The 17,648-nt window shown below is 55.1% G+C and overlaps 6 protein-coding genes across 6 annotated transcripts; 2 read left to right on the plus strand and 4 right to left on the minus strand.

Moving 5' to 3' along the window:
* Positions 1–17: 17 nt before the first annotated feature.
* On the minus strand, positions 18–3,589 carry DICSQDRAFT_104557 (ubiquitin conjugating enzyme family protein; the record flags this gene model as incomplete). The annotated part of the gene is made up of 15 exons (XM_007364886.1): positions 3,485–3,589; positions 3,267–3,428; positions 3,146–3,212; positions 3,013–3,096; positions 2,707–2,960; positions 2,226–2,654; positions 1,907–2,173; positions 1,154–1,852; positions 981–1,096; positions 896–910; positions 778–844; positions 687–728; positions 558–635; positions 412–508; positions 18–361 (listed from the first exon to the last, which is right to left on the minus strand). The coding sequence occupies exons 1-15, from the start codon at positions 3,515–3,517 to the stop codon at positions 18–20; spliced, it is 2,754 nt and encodes a 917-aa protein (XP_007364948.1). The 5' UTR covers positions 3,518–3,589.
* Positions 3,590–4,124: 535 nt separating this feature from the next.
* On the minus strand, positions 4,125–6,475 carry DICSQDRAFT_146511 (uncharacterized protein; the record flags this gene model as incomplete). The annotated part of the gene is made up of 6 exons (XM_007364887.1): positions 4,125–4,745; positions 4,842–5,012; positions 5,066–5,103; positions 5,172–5,298; positions 5,346–5,441; positions 5,549–6,475. 6 exons carry the CDS (start codon positions 6,473–6,475, stop codon positions 4,125–4,127), a joined length of 1,980 nt encoding a protein of 659 aa, XP_007364949.1.
* Positions 6,476–7,052: 577 nt separating this feature from the next.
* DICSQDRAFT_104561 (uncharacterized protein) lies at positions 7,053–7,999 on the minus strand (the record flags this gene model as incomplete). Its single annotated transcript, XM_007364888.1, has 4 exons — positions 7,804–7,999; positions 7,616–7,753; positions 7,391–7,561; positions 7,053–7,342 (listed from the first exon to the last, which is right to left on the minus strand). Exons 1-4 carry the CDS (start codon positions 7,955–7,957, stop codon positions 7,053–7,055), a joined length of 753 nt encoding a protein of 250 aa, XP_007364950.1. The 5' UTR covers positions 7,958–7,999.
* Positions 8,000–8,437: 438 nt separating this feature from the next.
* DICSQDRAFT_104565 (P-loop containing nucleoside triphosphate hydrolase protein) lies at positions 8,438–9,917 on the plus strand (the record flags this gene model as incomplete). Its single annotated transcript, XM_007364889.1, has 7 exons — positions 8,438–8,591; positions 8,662–8,794; positions 8,854–9,067; positions 9,127–9,214; positions 9,291–9,538; positions 9,653–9,684; positions 9,742–9,917. The coding sequence occupies 7 exons, from the start codon at positions 8,438–8,440 to the stop codon at positions 9,758–9,760; spliced, it is 888 nt and encodes a 295-aa protein (XP_007364951.1). The 3' UTR covers positions 9,761–9,917.
* Positions 9,918–13,308: 3,391 nt separating this feature from the next.
* DICSQDRAFT_126526 (uncharacterized protein) lies at positions 13,309–15,533 on the minus strand (the record flags this gene model as incomplete). The annotated part of the gene is made up of 5 exons (XM_007364890.1): positions 13,309–13,363; positions 13,558–13,588; positions 13,787–14,105; positions 14,198–15,392; positions 15,451–15,533. The coding sequence occupies 5 exons, from the start codon at positions 15,531–15,533 to the stop codon at positions 13,309–13,311; spliced, it is 1,683 nt and encodes a 560-aa protein (XP_007364952.1).
* A 574-nt stretch (positions 15,534–16,107) lies between these two features.
* Positions 16,108–17,528, plus strand: DICSQDRAFT_104568 (mitochondrial carrier). The gene is made up of 6 exons (XM_007364891.1): positions 16,108–16,233; positions 16,299–16,353; positions 16,412–16,512; positions 16,627–17,121; positions 17,187–17,385; positions 17,442–17,528. The coding sequence occupies exons 1-6, from the start codon at positions 16,166–16,168 to the stop codon at positions 17,466–17,468; spliced, it is 945 nt and encodes a 314-aa protein (XP_007364953.1). The 5' UTR covers positions 16,108–16,165; the 3' UTR covers positions 17,469–17,528.
* Positions 17,529–17,648: the final 120 nt, after the last annotated feature.

Below are 17,648 nucleotides of genomic sequence, written 5' to 3' on the forward strand. Positions count from 1 at the left end.
TGTTTCCCGGACCATGATCATGATAGGTCCTCCCCCGCCTGAAGCTTCTTGAGCAGACTCTTCAGTTCCGCAACATCTTCCGCAAAACCATTGGAGCTGCCGGACGCGACGGCCTTCTGGGTGTATGCCCCATCGCCAACCGTCGCGTTGCCATCGTCGTCCGCGAGCCACTTGTCGAGCTGCGCCATGACAGATCTGGCTTTAAGGCGGAAGTGCGTACGGATCACGTCTGCCCAAGGTTCTGGTGGTGCCTTCAGATTACCGAGCATCTGAATGAGTAAGTCAGTACCGTGGTACGGGCGGATGGAAGCGGAAGGACGTGCCGCTGTCTTGACCACCATGCGCCGGATGTTTGCCGAATCTGCTTCAAACGTAAGAGATGCACTGGCTGTCAGTACAGAAGGTACTCACATGCTAACGACTTCGGTGTTCCGCCGCTGTTCGCCCAACCTGGCTCATTGAGGTATGGCTCTTCACATAAGATCATCGATTGGATCGATATGAGTACCTGGAAGCGGACGTCAATGACAGAAATATTTCTAGCGGTTTGCACATACCTGCAACAATGTCGACTTCCCGGCGATCCAACCGGGCCCTGACCATGTACCGAGCAACGACAAGCACACTTTCCCATCCTATACCAGCGTGAACACGGGTGCTGATGAAGTGCGACCGTGAAGACTCACCGCATACAAATTGGGGTTGAAACGATACTTGCCACCGTTTGTCTGTCCCTGTATGAGCTTTCGTCAAAAAGATGGAGGGTGTTAATTCTACCGTCATGTACTTGACGCTTGGTGGGGACTGGTTGTAATTCGGACCAAGGAAGACATCGAACAAGAAGCTACGAGCCATCAACGGTCGCATCCACAGCCCTGATTGTAAATGAACCTACCAGCCGTTGTAGTAACTGAGAAGATAGGGAAGAGCCGAAGCATGCACGTCAATATCAGGCAGAGTAGATAGAGAAGTATGCATACGGAGTGCCTTCGGGACCGGTGATAAGGGCTTTAATGATATCGACCCGAGTCTCGTCTACCCGGAGGAAGACGGACGAGTTCCAAGCGACAGGCAAGTTTGTAGTCAGAACCGCAAGCTACACCCGCATATCAATCCCAAATTCGTATAAGCCATCGCTGCTTGATGCACTCACCTCCTTCGCGATGGCCAAAGACCTCTTCGGGATGTCAGAGTTGGCAAGCATGCGTGCCTCATTGTTGAAATAGAATTTGTAGCTCGGCGTTTGGTCTTGCTCGTTTTCCGGTGCATTTTCTGGTGTCGGGACCGTCAAGTCGCAGTACTCGAACCGTACGCGGTTCGCCCACTTGACATATGCCTCCATCGCGCTCTCCTCCGTTTCTCCCGCATCGATAGGCGCAACGTCGGTCTGCAAACTCGACGTCGCGGGAATCTTCGGCAGTCCGGCGTGCAGTCGCTCGACGAAGGCCTTGCCCTTGGTCTCGACAAGCGAGCGGTCAATCGCCTTTGCGGTGTTGACTATACGCAGACAAAAATCAAGGAGTTTCTTGTTCTCTTCGGAGACGACCGCGCCGTCGTCCTTGCCTTTGCCCTTCTCATCAGCTGTCATTCGTTTCTGCTCCTCCGACATCTCCTGCGTCTCCGGTTCCGCGGCCTTCATACCCTCCAGACCCTTAAGAGCAGCCTGCGCCTGGATGACGATAGCTTCCAGGAGTTCACGCGGACCCGCGCTGCCTTCGTAAATGATGGTACGCTCGCGAATCCGGGGAGTACCCTTAGGCGACGATTTCTTTGCAGCAACAGTCTTTACTGACGTGACTACCATGATGGGCATAGCCATCATGCTCGCAAGGGCCTCGTGTCTAGATATTGTCTTCGGGATCGCTCAACATGATATGCTGAGCCAAGATCGCAGGAATGCAAATACCTCTAGCCACAAGAAGAGCTCGAAGTAGAGAATGGAGCGGTCAGACATGTCTGTGAGGGAGTCATTACGCAAGAGCTGACTGCTGACGAAATTGAACCGTCGACGGAGGTGCGCAAGTGTGGCCGGATGGGGTAGGAAGTCGCTGTCAAAATGGATGTTGCTTTCTCTGTTCACCGAAGGGAGGAACGTGCGGATATCTGATAATAGCGTAGACAACTTCTGATCCTTAGCTTTTTGCGCGTTCATCGCCTCTAGGTGTCCCGACATCTGCTCGCGGAATTTCAGCTAGCGAGAATAATCAAAGCGACACAAGCCGTACATCTTCTCTGGCATCTCCGGCGTAGCCTGTACCAAGCTTCGCCTTCTTGCCCTGTATGACGATGGGGTAGTACACGTCGTCGTCATCGTCATCATCGTTGTGCATATCAGGGAGCATAGCCGGAGGCGGCGCAGGAGCGTCGACCTTCCGCCGCTTCCGCGATGAGCGATCGTTGACCTTCGACGCGCTTGGATCTTGAGTATCGTCCAAGAACGATTTCTCGAGCATCGCCAAGCCCACACCGAGGACAGCACCTTGCAGGTTAGAGCAGTGGAACAGCGTGCAATCGACTTCGAGAGAACCGAGAAGCCTTTTAAGGCTTGTCGGGTTGCTGGACTCCCCACACGCAAAACAGAATGTCCTCGAGCATCGAGCGCAAGTTCGGGGTGCAATGGATTCCAAATGTTTGATGTACTCGGCAAACGTTGGCTGTGGTGAGTCAGATTCAGATGTAAGCGTGCAGGTGGCATAGATTGCTCACGAAGAGTGCATAGAAATCGCTTTTCTTTCTTTGAATGGTGGCGCCGCATCCATGCGGACATGGACACTCTCCCTCGCTCAACTGCTGGTAGAGACCGAACAAGAAACTTTGCTCCCCTCCTTCGGGACAGCCCTTCATCCACTGACCCTGAGTCAACAGTGGGACTTTCTCTTTGATGCCGGGTATTGTAACAAATTCTGGCTCCTCCTCCACTTCGATCACTTCTTCGCGTCGATCCTTGGAGAAGAAGATGCCTGTACTCCAAGATGGACGTGATATCGTGAAAGCGTGACAATGCATGCGCACCTGCATAGGGATCTACCGCAGCATTATTTGAGGTTGTGGGGTTGTCCTCGAAGTCATAATCATCGTAGTCTATGTACTCATCGTCTACGCGATGTATAAGAACACGCTGACATATAAGAACTCAAGCACATACCGTCACCATCTTCATCACCCCCATCGTCCTCTTCAGCTTCGTCGTCGTCGTTATCCTCTGCAGGGGTCTAATAGAGCAGCTCGTGAACAGGAAGTTGAAGAAGAGTGGAGAGGGCGCATACAATCATCCGGGGCTTGGGTGCAAGCCGCTCTGACGGTGTCATCTCAACATCTCCATCATCGTCCACCACATGGTCAAAGCTTCCATCAAATATATGTTCGGCGGCTTCCATAACGTCCTTATGCTGCTTCAGAGCAGCACGCGCCTGCGCGACCGTCGCGCCCTGAGACGAAAGAATCTGTGTTTAGTGGCACAATAGAGAAAGAGGTATCTAAGTACCATTTCGACAAGCTGTTGGACCTCCCTCTCCATCCTGAGGTCAGTAGAAGTAGTGAATCAAGTACTCAGGGAGTCCGAGTCGTCCCGTGAAGAGCGGTGTTTGGCAGGGTGGCCGTATGTACCTAACAGGAACTTGAAGGACAGACGCTCATTTCAATATACCAGGCTTATGTAAGCAATCTCCCTTGATCTACCTTCTTGCACCAAACATTCCGAGTGCGCTGAACGGCTTGTGCACGGTGATCGATGGGCATCATGCCAGAGTTTGATTCCTGCTGGTCCACGACAGAGCACGGTGACTGGACCATTCACCGCAATTCTGAACACCTTCCGCCTAACGATACTACGAAGTTCAAGTTGCCACATACATAGAACCAGGTTCCAACTGCTGCGTGGAGTTCCATTCCTGATGTAGAGTGTAACAGACAATTCAAGCCAGGCCAGTACATGTACATACAAAACAATAGCAATCAGACCTGGTACAACATAGCACTTATAGGGTACATGACGGTTAAGACGACAAAGCGAATGTCATAATTCAGAGACAGTCTCTCACGAGGATACGGCTCTTCACAGCCCATCGACTACAGATGGTGGTTACAAATGCAACGACATACTTGTGCACGATATAGGGAAGGTGTCATCGATACCCTCCGCGATAACGTGGCCCTCGCTGAGACTCTCGCATCTCCTCGTATCGGTTACGGTTACGATCGCGCGTATGGCGATCATGGCAATCTTTTGAAGATGTCGAACTATAGCTCTGCTTCCGTGACGCGCCACGAATCTGGAGGGTATCCGTCTCCCTAGATGGTCCGGGTAGGTCGTTATATGACGTCCGCTGGCGTTTTCCCTCCTTCTCTCCGCCACCAAACGATGCGCCGGAAGAGAAGTTGAACTTGACCTTCCCTTCTGCCTTTCCCCTACCACCGTTACGGCCGCCTTCCCGACTTGCTCGGGCGTCACTGCGAGCTCTTGAGTGCGCGCTGCCGAACCAGTCATCTTCTTCGTCTTCTGCGTCCTGAAGCAGCTGTGCTTTGCCGAGACGTTCACGCTCTTTGCGACGACCCTGCCTGCCAACGTCCGTGGGGAGTGTGGCGCCGTGCCCGTCTGCGAACGCGGAAGCAGTCTCCCAATCCCGTGGAGCGCGTTTCGAAGACCTCAGTGCCTCCGATGAGAACGGTCCGGACAAGATGTTGTACAAGCTAAATGCGGACGGCTCATGAGGCATGTCGAAAGGATGGGCGACGGTTTTACAATCCTGTACAAATTTTGAGACACGTGGTTAGCGAGGCCGAACACATGACACAACACGCAGAATCTCGAAATGTTCATACATATGAGTAAGTGGACTTACATCGCCGAGATGACCGCATTCGCCACAGTTGTAGCACCATTCGTCGGTAGCAATATAACCCTCGCCGCCCTCGCCGAAAGCAAGCACACGTTTCGTTTCGCGCACGCGAAGGATTTCTTGGCGATCCTCGTCCTCAACGTACTTGTACAAACGCCACAGGGTCGGACATTCCTGTGGGTATGATTCAATGTGAAGTTGAGCAGGTTGATGTACGGGCACTTTACGTTGGTTTGATGGGTCCGCGCCCCGCACCGATCACAGTCTTGGAAGCCTTGATATGCCCCCGACTTTCCGCGGTTTGGACAGGTCTGCATGATGCTGTGTTAGTACGGCTCGGTGTCTGATGTACCCGCCTGCATACCTTGTTGATGTGACCTTTCATACCACAAGTGAAGCACACCTTGCTAATCGGACAGCTCCGTGTCGGATGTTCATTACGCGCTCCGCAAATTAGACACTACAAGAGGTCAGCGTACGACACATGAATCAGGGCAATCGACTCACGATAAGGACGGTACACTCGTAAGTCTTATGCTCGCCTTCGGCACCACATTTCTTGCAGACGATGCGAGCTGGTTTAGAAGCTTTCGCTACTTCCGCCTCCAATTTATCTAGCTCCCAATATCTCACCATTCCGGGCTAACATGATTGTTTGCAATCAGCGATTAGAGGGCAAGCTCTGATGAATGAAATGATTGATATCATACCTTAAGATTGTCGTCGTAATCGAGGTAGTCAATGTAATCCTCCTCGTCCGAACCGACCTCAGGTGTCGGTACAGCCAACGGACCCAGCTCCAACGCCTCTGCCTCCGCTCCTTCAGCGACAGATACATGTGTTGGAAGGAGGAGGACGTTGGCGGCCTGGGATTCGGTTGAAGAGAGCGTGTTCGATCTGGCCTCTCCGGATTGTCTCGAGGGACCCGCGACGCCATCCAGCAGCTTGGCGGCTGCGGGCACTTCAGCAGGAGTAACGTCTTCGAAGAAGAGAGGAGCGTTGCGCTCGGATGCCTTGTCGCGCGACCGCTTTTCGCCGTCGCGCTCTCTCGAGCGAGATCGCCTGCGTGCGTCGCGGTTCCGGTCCCGAACTCGGTCTCGGTCTCGCTGTGGTGACCTACTCCTCCTCCGCCGCTCCCGCTCCCGTTTCCTGTCCTTTTCGCGTTCTTTCCCTCGCTCTGCATCAGGTTTCGTCTCCCCGTCCTTCTGCCCCCGCCTCCGCCCCTCGCCGTTAGCAGCGCTCCGCGAACTCCCCTCCGCAGGTCCCGAAAGTCGCTCCGCGAGACTGCGGTTCTGTGAGTGCGAGCTCTTCGCTCCTTGGATCTGTCCGGGTTCCATATCCACCTCAGTGATCTCTGGCTCGTCTTGCCGGTCGGGTGATTGTGGGCGGGAAACTTCAGCAGAGGTAGTGGTAGTGCCGGCTTGTTCGTCCTGGTAAGGTTGCGCGGCCGCGCTTGCCTTGCGCTTCTTCTTCCTCCGCTTCTTCTTCGTCTGTCCTTGCTGCGGTAGGTCATCTGCTTGTGTTGTCTGGGCCAACGGGGAGCCGTTCGCGGATGGACGTGCATCAACCTCTTCTCCGTCCGAGTCGAGTTCGATGACTTCTGGTTCGGTGAGATCGATGATCTCTCGAGACGCCATGAAAGGGCTTCGCCGGTGTTCCTGTGCTGAAGCGAGAGGAAACTGAGCTCAGAAAGTAGTGCGGAGGGTGCTGCAGCTATGGCTGCAGCGCTGCGGTAGTGGAAGGTTGAGCGGAAAAGTTCCTGGCTAGCCTAACCTAATTGGGCATCTACCATATGTAACGCTGAGCTGGACGTAAGCGCTTGTTCGTCTATTTATACATGTACGAGCTTGTTGACTTCCAAGTCCGCGGCCGATATCTCCATCTCTCGGATCAATTGAGGAGCAGAGTGCCGCCGCTCAAGGTACATAGGGTATGAGAGGGCACAATGGAGCCGTCATCTGTGAACGAGTACATTGTTGCTCTTACATTGGGAATAAGTCAGCCACACTGGCATAGCGTTAGGTGAGGTAGAGCCGGAGCCTGAGAGACATATAGACCATCTCTAGAATTTTGCATGAATAATTGGTGCTGATACACGAACTAGGAACGACTCGGATGAAGTTCCGAAACCAGGTACATGTATGCACCACCAGGCTCCAGTACGACCACTCCGTACTAGACACCCTCGCGTGCAACGCAAACAGTCAAAGGGACCTAGGCCGGCAACGGGGCGGTAGGAATAACCACAGCAAACTCGTGCCCCTCTTTCAATATGCCGAGGGGCCATTGTTTCTTCTCAATGTAGTGCCTGAGAACGGCATTGGGCTCGTCGTGGTCAATGAAGTACTCCGTGTTCGCCAGAGAGATAGACCCATCGGTAGCATCCTCAAACAATGAGCCGTGCAGCTGCGCGTTACGCAAGTACTGGACGGTCGAGGACTTTAGGGCCTTGGTGGCAACCTGCCGGATGAAGTCCAAGTTGATGTCAGAAATAGGAAGACCTGCTTGGTCGTTAGTCTAGATATGATCAAAACGGGAATGAAACCACGGACAGAACATCTTGCAGAGCGCATGGCAGGTTGCGGGTTGGGAGGAAACCACGCCCATCATGGCGATACCAGCAAACCAGTCGGTGTCCTTGAGGGCCTGGAGGAGGCTCGTCGCGATGTATTTCCTTCGCTCGTTGACAACGACGACGAGCTGCGTGATCCACCCCACTATATCTGTCAGACATGATCAGATAGAAAGTGACTACATACAGCGATTCTTTGACGCACCCGTTCCGCATGCCCACTTCGTGGCGAACGCATGTCCCACGAGTTGCTCTTCCTTGTACCTCAGGACTAGCACAGAGTCCTCAGGATTGCTCAGACATTGAGCCCGTAATTTTGTTGCGTTCATCCTGACACGGCCCCCTGTGTCGATAGTTTATCAAGGGATCGCTGAGCACCAATAGAGCACTAACCTGCTTTCAACGGTGGGTCGACGCTGGGTGCCCATACGCTGTAGTTCTGGCTAAAGAGAGCAGCACAGGTCTTGAGCTGATCTTCGGTGACATCGACACCAGGCACGCAAACAGTAGACAATACGACATGGGACTCTGAGGGAGACAAGGGCATGACGAGGAACCGCGAGATCTGATGAGATGAGAGGGTGCTGGGAGTTGAAGAGCACCTGCTGTGCAACTTGTAACTTCCTGGTGAGAACGTGCTTCTCTAATGTCGGTGCACTTCGGGTCGTTTTGGATTCAACCGTTTCGGATCGTGCACAGTGCACACAGAACAGGCTGTGGTATTCGCAACTCAACCGAGACCTCAGCTTGACATTGCTGCCAGAGCCTAGTCTGCACGATGTGTTGAATGAGTGTGGCGAGCGAACGTCAATTCGAATTGGCCTGTTGTGTCGTCCCAAGTAAGTGCAAGTGTAGTTGAACGTATGAGCCAAGCCCATATATTAGCCCGAGCGTTTACGGAGACCCCGGGCCTTGAGCGCTACTTTCCCCATTTCTGTCCGATCGACTGACGTATGTATATAAGGCCGCCAACATTGATCTTTCCCCCCATTTCCTTCATTTCACGACGAAGTCACGACTAGCCACCATGGCGGAAACATCAGCTGAAACTGCTAACAGCTATGAGATCTCAATTGATCACTTGACTTACACGCACAGAGAAGGAGTTTCGCCATCATTGTCCGACGTGACCATCCATCTTCCGAAAGGTTCACGCACTATTCTTGTTGGTGCTAACGGAGGTATGAGCATATGCTTGATACTTCAGAGCGTATCGGAACTAGGAACTAAGCCTCAAATTGGTGCACATAGCTGGAAAGTCGACTTTACTTCAGATTCTCGCGGGCAAGCGCCTCATATCAACCCCGGGCGTGGACGTCCGCATCAAGGGCAGAGACGTGTTCCGCAAGACTCCAGCGGGTATCACCTTCCTTGGGACAGAATGGTGCAGTGCAGTTCACCCAAACCCCTTGATGCCACGCTGTATTGAAACTTTGATGACAGGGCGATGAACCCTGTCGTGCGTGGCGATATTGTGGTTTCAGACTTCCTCAACTCTGTGGGCGGCTACCGTCATAAAGACAGACGCGACCGCCTCCTTGACATACTTGACGTCGACCTCGACTGGCATATGCACCAGATCTCTGACGGCGAGCGCCGCCGAGTGCAGCTCGTCATGGGTCTAATGGGTGACTGGGATGTCCTCCTTCTCGACGAAGTACGAAGCTCGTTTATATAGCTTTGACACCTGGCGGTAGATCTTGATGCATGTGACAGGTCACTGTAGATCTGGATGTCCTGGTCCGGGATGACCTGCTTACCTTCCTCAAGGACGACTCTGAAAAGAGAGGAGCAACCATCTTGTGTTCGTTGAGTTGTTAAACATTATCCTGATTTCTCCGGAGACCAATGTTCGCATCGTGTACTGATTCTCATAACAGATGCTACTCACATCTTTGACGGATTGAACAATTTCCCGACCCATGTCGCTCACATGCATCTGGGCACCTTTCTGATGGAACCCACCCCGTGGCCTTGGGCGAGCGGATCCATGGGGGCGACGTCTGTGGACCTTAGACCTCATCCGACTCTCTACACGGTTGCCTTGCAGTGGCTTAGGGAGGACCGCGACCGTAGGCGGATGCTGGAGAATCAGGGCAGGAAACCTCGAGGGGCGCGTGCTGGGACGGTGAGAATCGTATATGCAGCTTCGAACTTCTCAGATGCGCCTGCAGCATCTTCTATGTTTGTTGGTATGATCTCAGAGCAGCATTCTGACGAAACTCTGTTATTTCTGGCACAGATTCCCAGCGATTCAGAGACCTTCTACAAGAAGTAAGTGGACCTCAGTGATATCGCGTTTCCTGTGAGCTCACTCCTGTGCTTCGACAGGTACGACTACAGCCACTAGGCGGCTTTCGCATATACGTTTCTTCGGTTACACCGTGTTTTACCCTTTCCTGGTCTTCATGTTCAACCTGGGGACTCTGCCCGTGGGATTGTATCGATAGCGTCATAGCAGTAGACTGTATTGTTCAACACAACATCCGCATTGCTCAACCAATCACAGCACCTGGTGAATTTCCCTTGTGGAGCTTGTGCGCGGACTGGTTTCGGCGAAGGCGTGAGAGCCCGACTGCGGCTTGGGCCTGGAACCGGGTGTTATTGTGACAGGGGATGATGAGTGTGACACGGCAACGGGCGTGACGGGGTGGGCATGGGCAGAGACCGTTCTTGCTCTCGCCGCCATCCGACTCTCGAACGCTGCCGTTTGTCTTACCGACATCGTTCGCAACGTGCTGGCCATTGCAGGGCGCGTTTCCCTTTCCCTTGCATCCCTTCTCCTGTACCCTCACGCTCTTTTCGTCTCTCTCTGTCTTCTCCCTCCATCATGCTCGTCGGCAACCTCAACTCTGCCCACCTTAACCGGCATCTCCCCCGTCAGGCAAACGGCACTCGCGGCTCCGACGGTTGCCTCATCTGCGACGACTTGCAGCCCAGCTGCAACTGTGCGTTTGGGCAGCAATGTGTCCTGATCACTCGGTGGGTGCTCTACGTCTGCGTTCTAAATCTTATCCCTCTCACCATGTGGCGATTCTGTGGCCGTTCAGTCTCTGCGACCAATGCCCCTACGCATCCTGCATCGCAGGGAGTTCGTCTGTCTCCTCCAAGAAAGGAGGTGTCAGTGGTGGTGCTGTTGCCGGTGCGGTTATTGCGGTTATCCTTGTGCTCGCAGCGACGGTGGCCGGCTACTTTTGGTATCGCCGGCGCCAACGCCTGGCAGCACAGAACACCGCATCTGACGAATCCAAGCCCGATGTGCCAGCACGCGCCGAGGAGGTTCTCAACAGGCCCGACCCCAACGAGAAGCCTAACTCTCCTCCGCCTCAACTCAGCTCTATCAGAATTTTCTCTGGCTCCCTTCAAGGGACCATCAACCTCGACCCTGCGGCCTCCACCGCGGGTCGTACCCAGCCTTCGAGCGCATCTGTCCACTCCAACCCGTTCGAGGACAACCATTCGATCCAGACTACATCCACCGGCACTCAGTCAAACGTTATTCCCATCGCCCTCGTTCCGCCCGGCTCCGTCGAGTCGGGGGCTTCGTCAGCTCAGTCTGCTGAGCACAATGCTCCACAGACTCACGCGAACGCCCGCAGTGATATGAACCTTGATCATGTCAACGTTTCGAACGATACGCTGACGCCCCCGGGTGCCGCCTACGTTCCGTCTGCACGCGCAGGTGGTGACAATACTATCAACCGGATGTCGTACATGACCACTGGCAGTTACACGAGCGACTTTTTGGAGACTTCTGTTATTGTCACTCCCACCCGTGGCACCGTCAAGCAAGTCGTCGGCGTGGCTAAGGCTGAGGTGTTGCGCACACCTCCCAGCGATACCTTGAGCCGAGCCTCGACGCTTTCCAGGCAGGCGCGCTCTCCTTTGGCGAACTCCAGCTTCGGTCCCGCGGATATCATGCATGAGGAGAAGGAAGAACAGGAGCAGGAGGTGACTGTGCAGGCGAACCCCTTCTCTGACAACCACTCGCCTTATTCGAACGGCTCTCCTACGCCCTCTGCTACCACTTTCGGCACTCCTGACACTGCCGATTTCAATAGTAGCCGCGCTCAGTCGCATCAGGGGACTGCCAGCTGGCTCCATGAGGATCCTACTCAGCTCTATGGTGGCTCTAACGACGAGCGGCCTGCTAGTATCTACACACAGGCCTCTGCCATTGTGGCGGACATTAGCAACGCAAAGCGTGTACACCTCGGTTTCGAGCATGCGACCCAGTTGCCGCAGACGCCCCTCAGTGCGGCATTCAGCTCACCTCGCTCTCCCTACCGCATGACCAGCGCGAAGCTCGTCTCCCCCACCGTTATGACCAGCGCGGCCCTTCAAACTGGTGGTAGCAGCTCTGCAGGCGCATTCGAGCAACAGCAGGCACGTGCACTTAAAGACCTCAAACGTACGTCGATGTCTTCGATGATGACGACTGCCACTGGTGCCGACTCCATCCTCGAGAGCTTCCCCTTCGTGCCCCCGTCGCCGATCTCGAACCTTCCTCCTCGTACACCTCCGCGCTCGCCTGTCACTCAACAGTCGTTCGCCGGTGCCCAGGATGATCGCAATGCTCAGTCCGCACAGGAGATGGTCAACCGCGCACGTGCGTCTGCGTCGTTGTCCAGCACGATCTCTCCGCTCCAGCCTCCCAACCGCAAGGCGCTCGGCATGAGCGTCGCTTCGAATGGCTCGACGGCGAGCAATGGTCTTGGTTCGTTCCCCTTCCAGATCGACTCGGGTGCTCCTGAGGCAAGCAACGTCTCCACTGCGCCGTCGTCATTCAGCTCGAGCAGTGGCGGGTCCATCGCGCAACGCAAGCGTGCTAGCTTGGATACTCTTGCACTGACCAGCGACCTCTCCTCCTACCCGCTTGGCTTCGATAAGACCCCGGCCCCGCCCGTCCCTCGGCGCTAAACAGCTTGTTGCTGTAGTTCCTCCGCAGCACAACTGCGGTTACGAGCGCGGTGTATGATTATGCGAGTCCGGAGTACCCATGTGTATCGGAAGACCGTGAACCTCGAAGTCCCCCTCCCTCGCTCTCCCTCCTTTTGTCAGCCCTCTTGACCCCCGATCGCCCTCGGCTTGGTTTGACTCTGCGGCCTGGTTGACCCGGGCGGGACTCATTTTTCTCCGCGGCCGTCGTTCCTTGCCTGCGTCCGTTCCCAAGTTTGCATTCTGTACGTCCTGAAATTTAGCTAGATCTGCTTGAGATAAATATCTTATCTTTGTTTATTTTCAACCTTTGTAGCTACTGGTTTATCTTCTGTCACTTGCTCTGCCCTGTGTTCTCCCCCCTCTATTCCCCTTCACCCCGCTACCATCCCTCTTTCCGCTCTTCCCGACCGCCTGCGTACCGCATTCGCTTCCCTTTCGCTGTGCGTGTTGTCCAGTTCGTGCCTCATCGGCGGCGCCGTGCGAGCTCGTCCAATTTTGGTGTGTTCAGTAACGGTGACGGACCCCAGCGCCGCAAAGTTGGTGTGGCTGCGAGCCGTGGTCCGCCGCGGCGACGCTCTTGTGTTTGGGTTGGTGTTGTGACTATTTATGCATTGCGTGGGTGCAGCGTTTGCGCACCTTGCATGTTACGCCTTCGTGGGACAGTAGTCACCGGTGTCGTCGTTCTGTGATGTTCGGCTTTTGTGGTAGCGTTCTCGAAAATATTGGACACTCGTGTTGTGCTCCTAGTGTCTTCTATTACTCAATCAGTCATTTATTATGCCGCTCCGCCTGCTGCTGTGACCGAGTGTAGAGCCCGACCTCTCGCGTGTGCCTGGGATCATCCACTTGCGTTTTGCCAACGTCAGTCAACCTGAAACGATCTTTACGAAACCCGGAGTCAGTACTCGTTCCATGTTTGTCCCGTAAGCCTGTCGCCGAAAGTGAGATTACCACCCCTCAAGTGGTAATCCCGAGGCTCCCTTCCGAAATCTTGAACTTGTCCTCTTGCAACCTACAAATGTTTCTTTGTCAACAGCGGCACGATGAGTCTCGTGACAGGACCTTTCGGCGAAGAAGCTGGAGAAGGCGGCGATGCGGTATGCGGGAGCGGCTGAGTCGTTTGCGTGGCCGCCCGGGTTTGTGGGAGGTGGACAAGTACTCGTGGTTCGCCGACAAGTATGATTGATTGGAACAACCGTGACATACTGGGTTCGCGTTCCAGACGCTCTGTACATCGCTATGAATACATGCAACAGCATATGCCTTCTCAGCATCCTATGATACAATGCCTTCCGGTACGGACCACAACGGCAGCGGCAGGACCTCAGCCTCCTCGCTTTCCCCATGGTAGGGGCATCTGTTCGAAGTCGCTGCCGACCACGACCCCAACAAATATCATCAGCCCACGCGATCGCACATATAAGACAGAACTCACAAACGCACTCTTCAGCGTCCGTCCGGTCATGCTCCACCCTCTCGCCTCCCCAGCTCGCCGTGCGGAACCGCCACCAGTAGCTCCCCGATGCGTCGTGGGACAGAAGCGCGACGGACTCGAGCGCGGGGCAATGCGGTTCGAGCATGTCTGCAATCTCGAGCCCGCGCTGTCGGGCGGCGGCGAGCCACGCCATGTGCCGCTTCCCGTCGCCGGGCCCGCGCAAGCAGGCTGAACGCGGGCCGGTGGAGTCGGGGAAGTTGAGGTTCAGACGGAGGGTGCGGAGGTGTGCTAGCGGTGTGAGGACTTGTGTGATGTGTTTCTGCGAGAGCACAATTGGTCAGCCGGTCCGCATCAGCAGCCTTCGTGAAGGATGGGTAGAGATGGTGAGGGGGGCTGAGGACAAAGACGCACATAGTTGACTTGCCCGCCATTCCGATATCGGTGAAGCTCAAGATGCACGAGCCGCGGGAATGACGATGCGACGTAGCGCAGGAGCGCGTCGTCCGCACTGTCTGCAAGGTATACCAGCTCGAGCTTCTCAAGGTAATCGAGGGACATGCGCTTCAGGATCTGCAGGCACTCGGACGCAGTCAGCAGTGGCGACGTCCAGTGGCTCAGCACATATGGCATTTCCTCGTGGTAGTAATATCGCGGCCAGTCGCGCAGCGACAAATGCGTGATATTTGTAGCAGAGATGGAGAATATAGCATCTTCCGGGTCAGGGTATGCGAGTATGAGGGTCCGGAGCTCCGGAAGGTCGATAGATTGGCGTCCAAGGATTGGCCCCCGGCCAACCTTGAGCGCATACGGTTGAGCAGCCTGGAGAACGAGTTTGTGTAATCGAGGCATCTGCGAGAGTAGTCGGGCTAGGGTCGTGGACTGACTTCGATAGTGGTACCGGCCAATCAAGGATATCTCTCGAAGACGCGGCCAGAGCAACTCAGACATGCGTGCTATGGGCGCAGACTCCATGGGTAGCTCGAGGACCTCAGCCGTGTTTGAAATACCCAGAGTGATCAGGGCGAGACATTGAGATTCGAGCGCTATTTCGGTAGCTATGCTCCTGCGCTCCACCGTATCAGTGACTGCCTCGCGCCATACCGACGGCGCGTAGGTCAGGTGTGTCACAGAAACATTCGGAGGGTAGGGGGAATCTACCCTGGGGTCGGGGTGCAGGCCTGCCCAGCGTACGCTGCGGGTGAATGTGAGGGAGAGCACAGATGGGTTCGCGAGGCACTTCTTCATGAGCTCCAAGTGCACAAGTTTTAGAGTGCATCGAAACGAGACGGAGCGCAAGGAAGGAAGATAGTCAAGCTCGAGACCAGGTCTTGGTGGCGTGTCGAGACATTGCTTCTCTCCAGTGAATGAGTACTTTTGAACGGGAGTTATTGACAGTAGCCCCCTCTGACTATACGCAGATGGTAGCTGTCTGGGACACTCGCCAAGGAACGCGTCGCCGAGGACCGGCGTGCAGTACAGTAAGTCGAGGGAAGTCATTTCTGGACTCCCCCATTCCGGAGTCGAGCTGAAGTCAGAGCTGATCTGAGTCGCGACCTTCTCAAGCTGGATGCTAGGGAAGGGCTTGTAATTGAAATACGTGAGGTGCCTAGGGAAATCCGATATCAGTATGGTATGCTGAACTTGTTGCCTATTAGATTACTTACGCCACATGGGGACGGATTGCTTCAGGTGGGATACCCCTCTCCCCATCCGGATATGCGGTGCAATGCGCGAAGAGGATGGGCATACACGCCGCGCGAATGCGGCGGGATGTTTGAGACAAAAGCCCGAGTGTGCCTCTTGTCTGCGAAGTGGCGAGCGCGATGAGACGGAAAACATCTTCAGGTAGCGTCTCAAGCCTGGGCAGTAGAGATGTGACTTTTCAGGATATAAGCTCTTTAGAAATGAAGGTATTGATCGTACGTGAGAGATTGGATCTGGATCGGATGCAGACCAGCGGCAGCGGAGGTTTGGGTGGCGGTTTGTGGTTGCATGGGCGTCGAGGCTGGTCTAGACTAGTCTCCGGCGACAAGCTGCGCAGAAATGATGCCTAGTCGAGTTCTGTGCGATTAAGTATCGCCGACCGAGTGGATGTATGCGCGCAGTGGCGGCAGATGATTGCCCAGGCAGGTGGCGGGCTCGAAAAGGATGGTGACCGTGGCGTTTACGGAACGCACTCGGCTGTCCGGCGCTCATCCGATGCCTTTTCCCACAGATGAAGCGCTCTCGACCTGCGAGTGCTTTTGGGTTGCCGGTGTTTGTGCGCACATGTGATAGGCTCCTCCATGCACTCCATGGCACAACCGGCAGACCATCCTCTCATCCGTCTTCTCGCTCATCCTCCCGACTCCTTCGCCCCCGTCACTGTGTATAGCCAGCATGAGTGACTCTGTGATCCACGCTCTCGCTGGGGCCGCCGGCGGCATTGTCGCCATGTCGGCGACCTAGTGAGTTTTTCCTGCGCAATCCAACCTGTGAAGTCATAGGTCCTAAGCGGATATTTCCTGTGTAGCCCGCTCATTTTCCTCTCGACGCGTGCGGCGGTTGAGACTAAGAAGGAGCACAAGGTCCGTCGCACTAGCACGCCGCTACAGGGACACATCTGAATTGCTCGCCTTGGAATAGACCCCATATGAAGCTGTCCTTGACATCATCAAACGGGAGGGTTTCTTCGGCCTGTACAGCGGGCTGAACTCCAGCTTGCTTGGCATCGCGGTCACCAATGGGTACGTGCCATTCTCCTGCTCTGTATAACTTCACACCCTACTCGTCGTTTCGTGCTACGACTCGCCTGAACACTCTGCTTCGTCGCCCCGGCACTGACCCCGCCTTATGCGCAGGGTATACTACTACTTCTACGAGGGTACGCGTAACCTCCTCCTCAAAGCCCGCACCGGCAGCAAAGGCCTCAGCACCCTCGAGTCCATGCTCGCAGGCCTCATCGCAGGCTCCGCAACGACCGTCATCTCCAACCCCATCTGGGTCGTCCAGACCACCCAGGCGGTTTACACCTTGCCGGACCCGGACAAAGCTTCGCCCGAGGGTGCTCCCCGAGCCGAGCGCCCAGGCATCCTCCAGACCATCCAGCACATCCTCCGCAAGGACGGCATCGCCGCGTTCTGGCGGGGGCTGGGGCCTGCGCTCGTGCTGGTCATCAACCCCATCATCCAGTATACGGTGTTCGAGCAGCTGAAGAACTGGCTCGTCAAGGGGCGGACGGCGAAGCTGAGGGCGGGCGGGGCGAAGAACGCAGTTGCGATCCTGTCAGACTTCGACTACTTCTTGCTCGGCGCGTTGTCGAAGCTTGTGGCGACCTCCTCAACTTACCCATACATGTGCGTTTCTAACAATCTGCCGTCGAAGTCTCGTTGCTCATACCTGTGCATCCGCGTCCCGTCAGTGTCGTTAAGAGCCGTTTGCAGGCTGGTCAAGCCCATGCTCAGAGATACAAGTCCGCGCTTGACGGCATCCTCACGATCGTGAAGGAGGAGGGCATCGAGGGCTTGTACAGGGGTGTCGGCAGCAAACTGATCCAGAGCGTCTTGACGGCAGCCATTCTCTTTGCTGGCCAGAAGCGCATCTACGAGGTGACGAAGAAGGTGCGTGTCCTCCACTTTTCCTCGATCGATGTGTGATTGACATGCCTGCTCTCCAGGCTTTGGCTCCAGTTATTGTCAAGTAGTTGTCAAGTAAAACGTTGTATCGTATCGATAGCATACAATCTGGTATAATTGAACACTTCGGCATACTGTAGGCTCTTGAGGGCGCGCTGTGGCTAGGCTACTATGCTAGCCTTCGGACCTCCAGGCACTCGTGGTCCTTCACATTCAGTGAGAACGTGCACGGTTTCCGGTAAAGCTTG

This window comes from Dichomitus squalens (assembly GCF_000275845.1).
Source record: "Dichomitus squalens LYAD-421 SS1 unplaced genomic scaffold DICSQscaffold_10, whole genome shotgun sequence".
Lineage (NCBI taxonomy): Eukaryota > Fungi > Basidiomycota > Agaricomycetes > Polyporales > Polyporaceae > Dichomitus > Dichomitus squalens.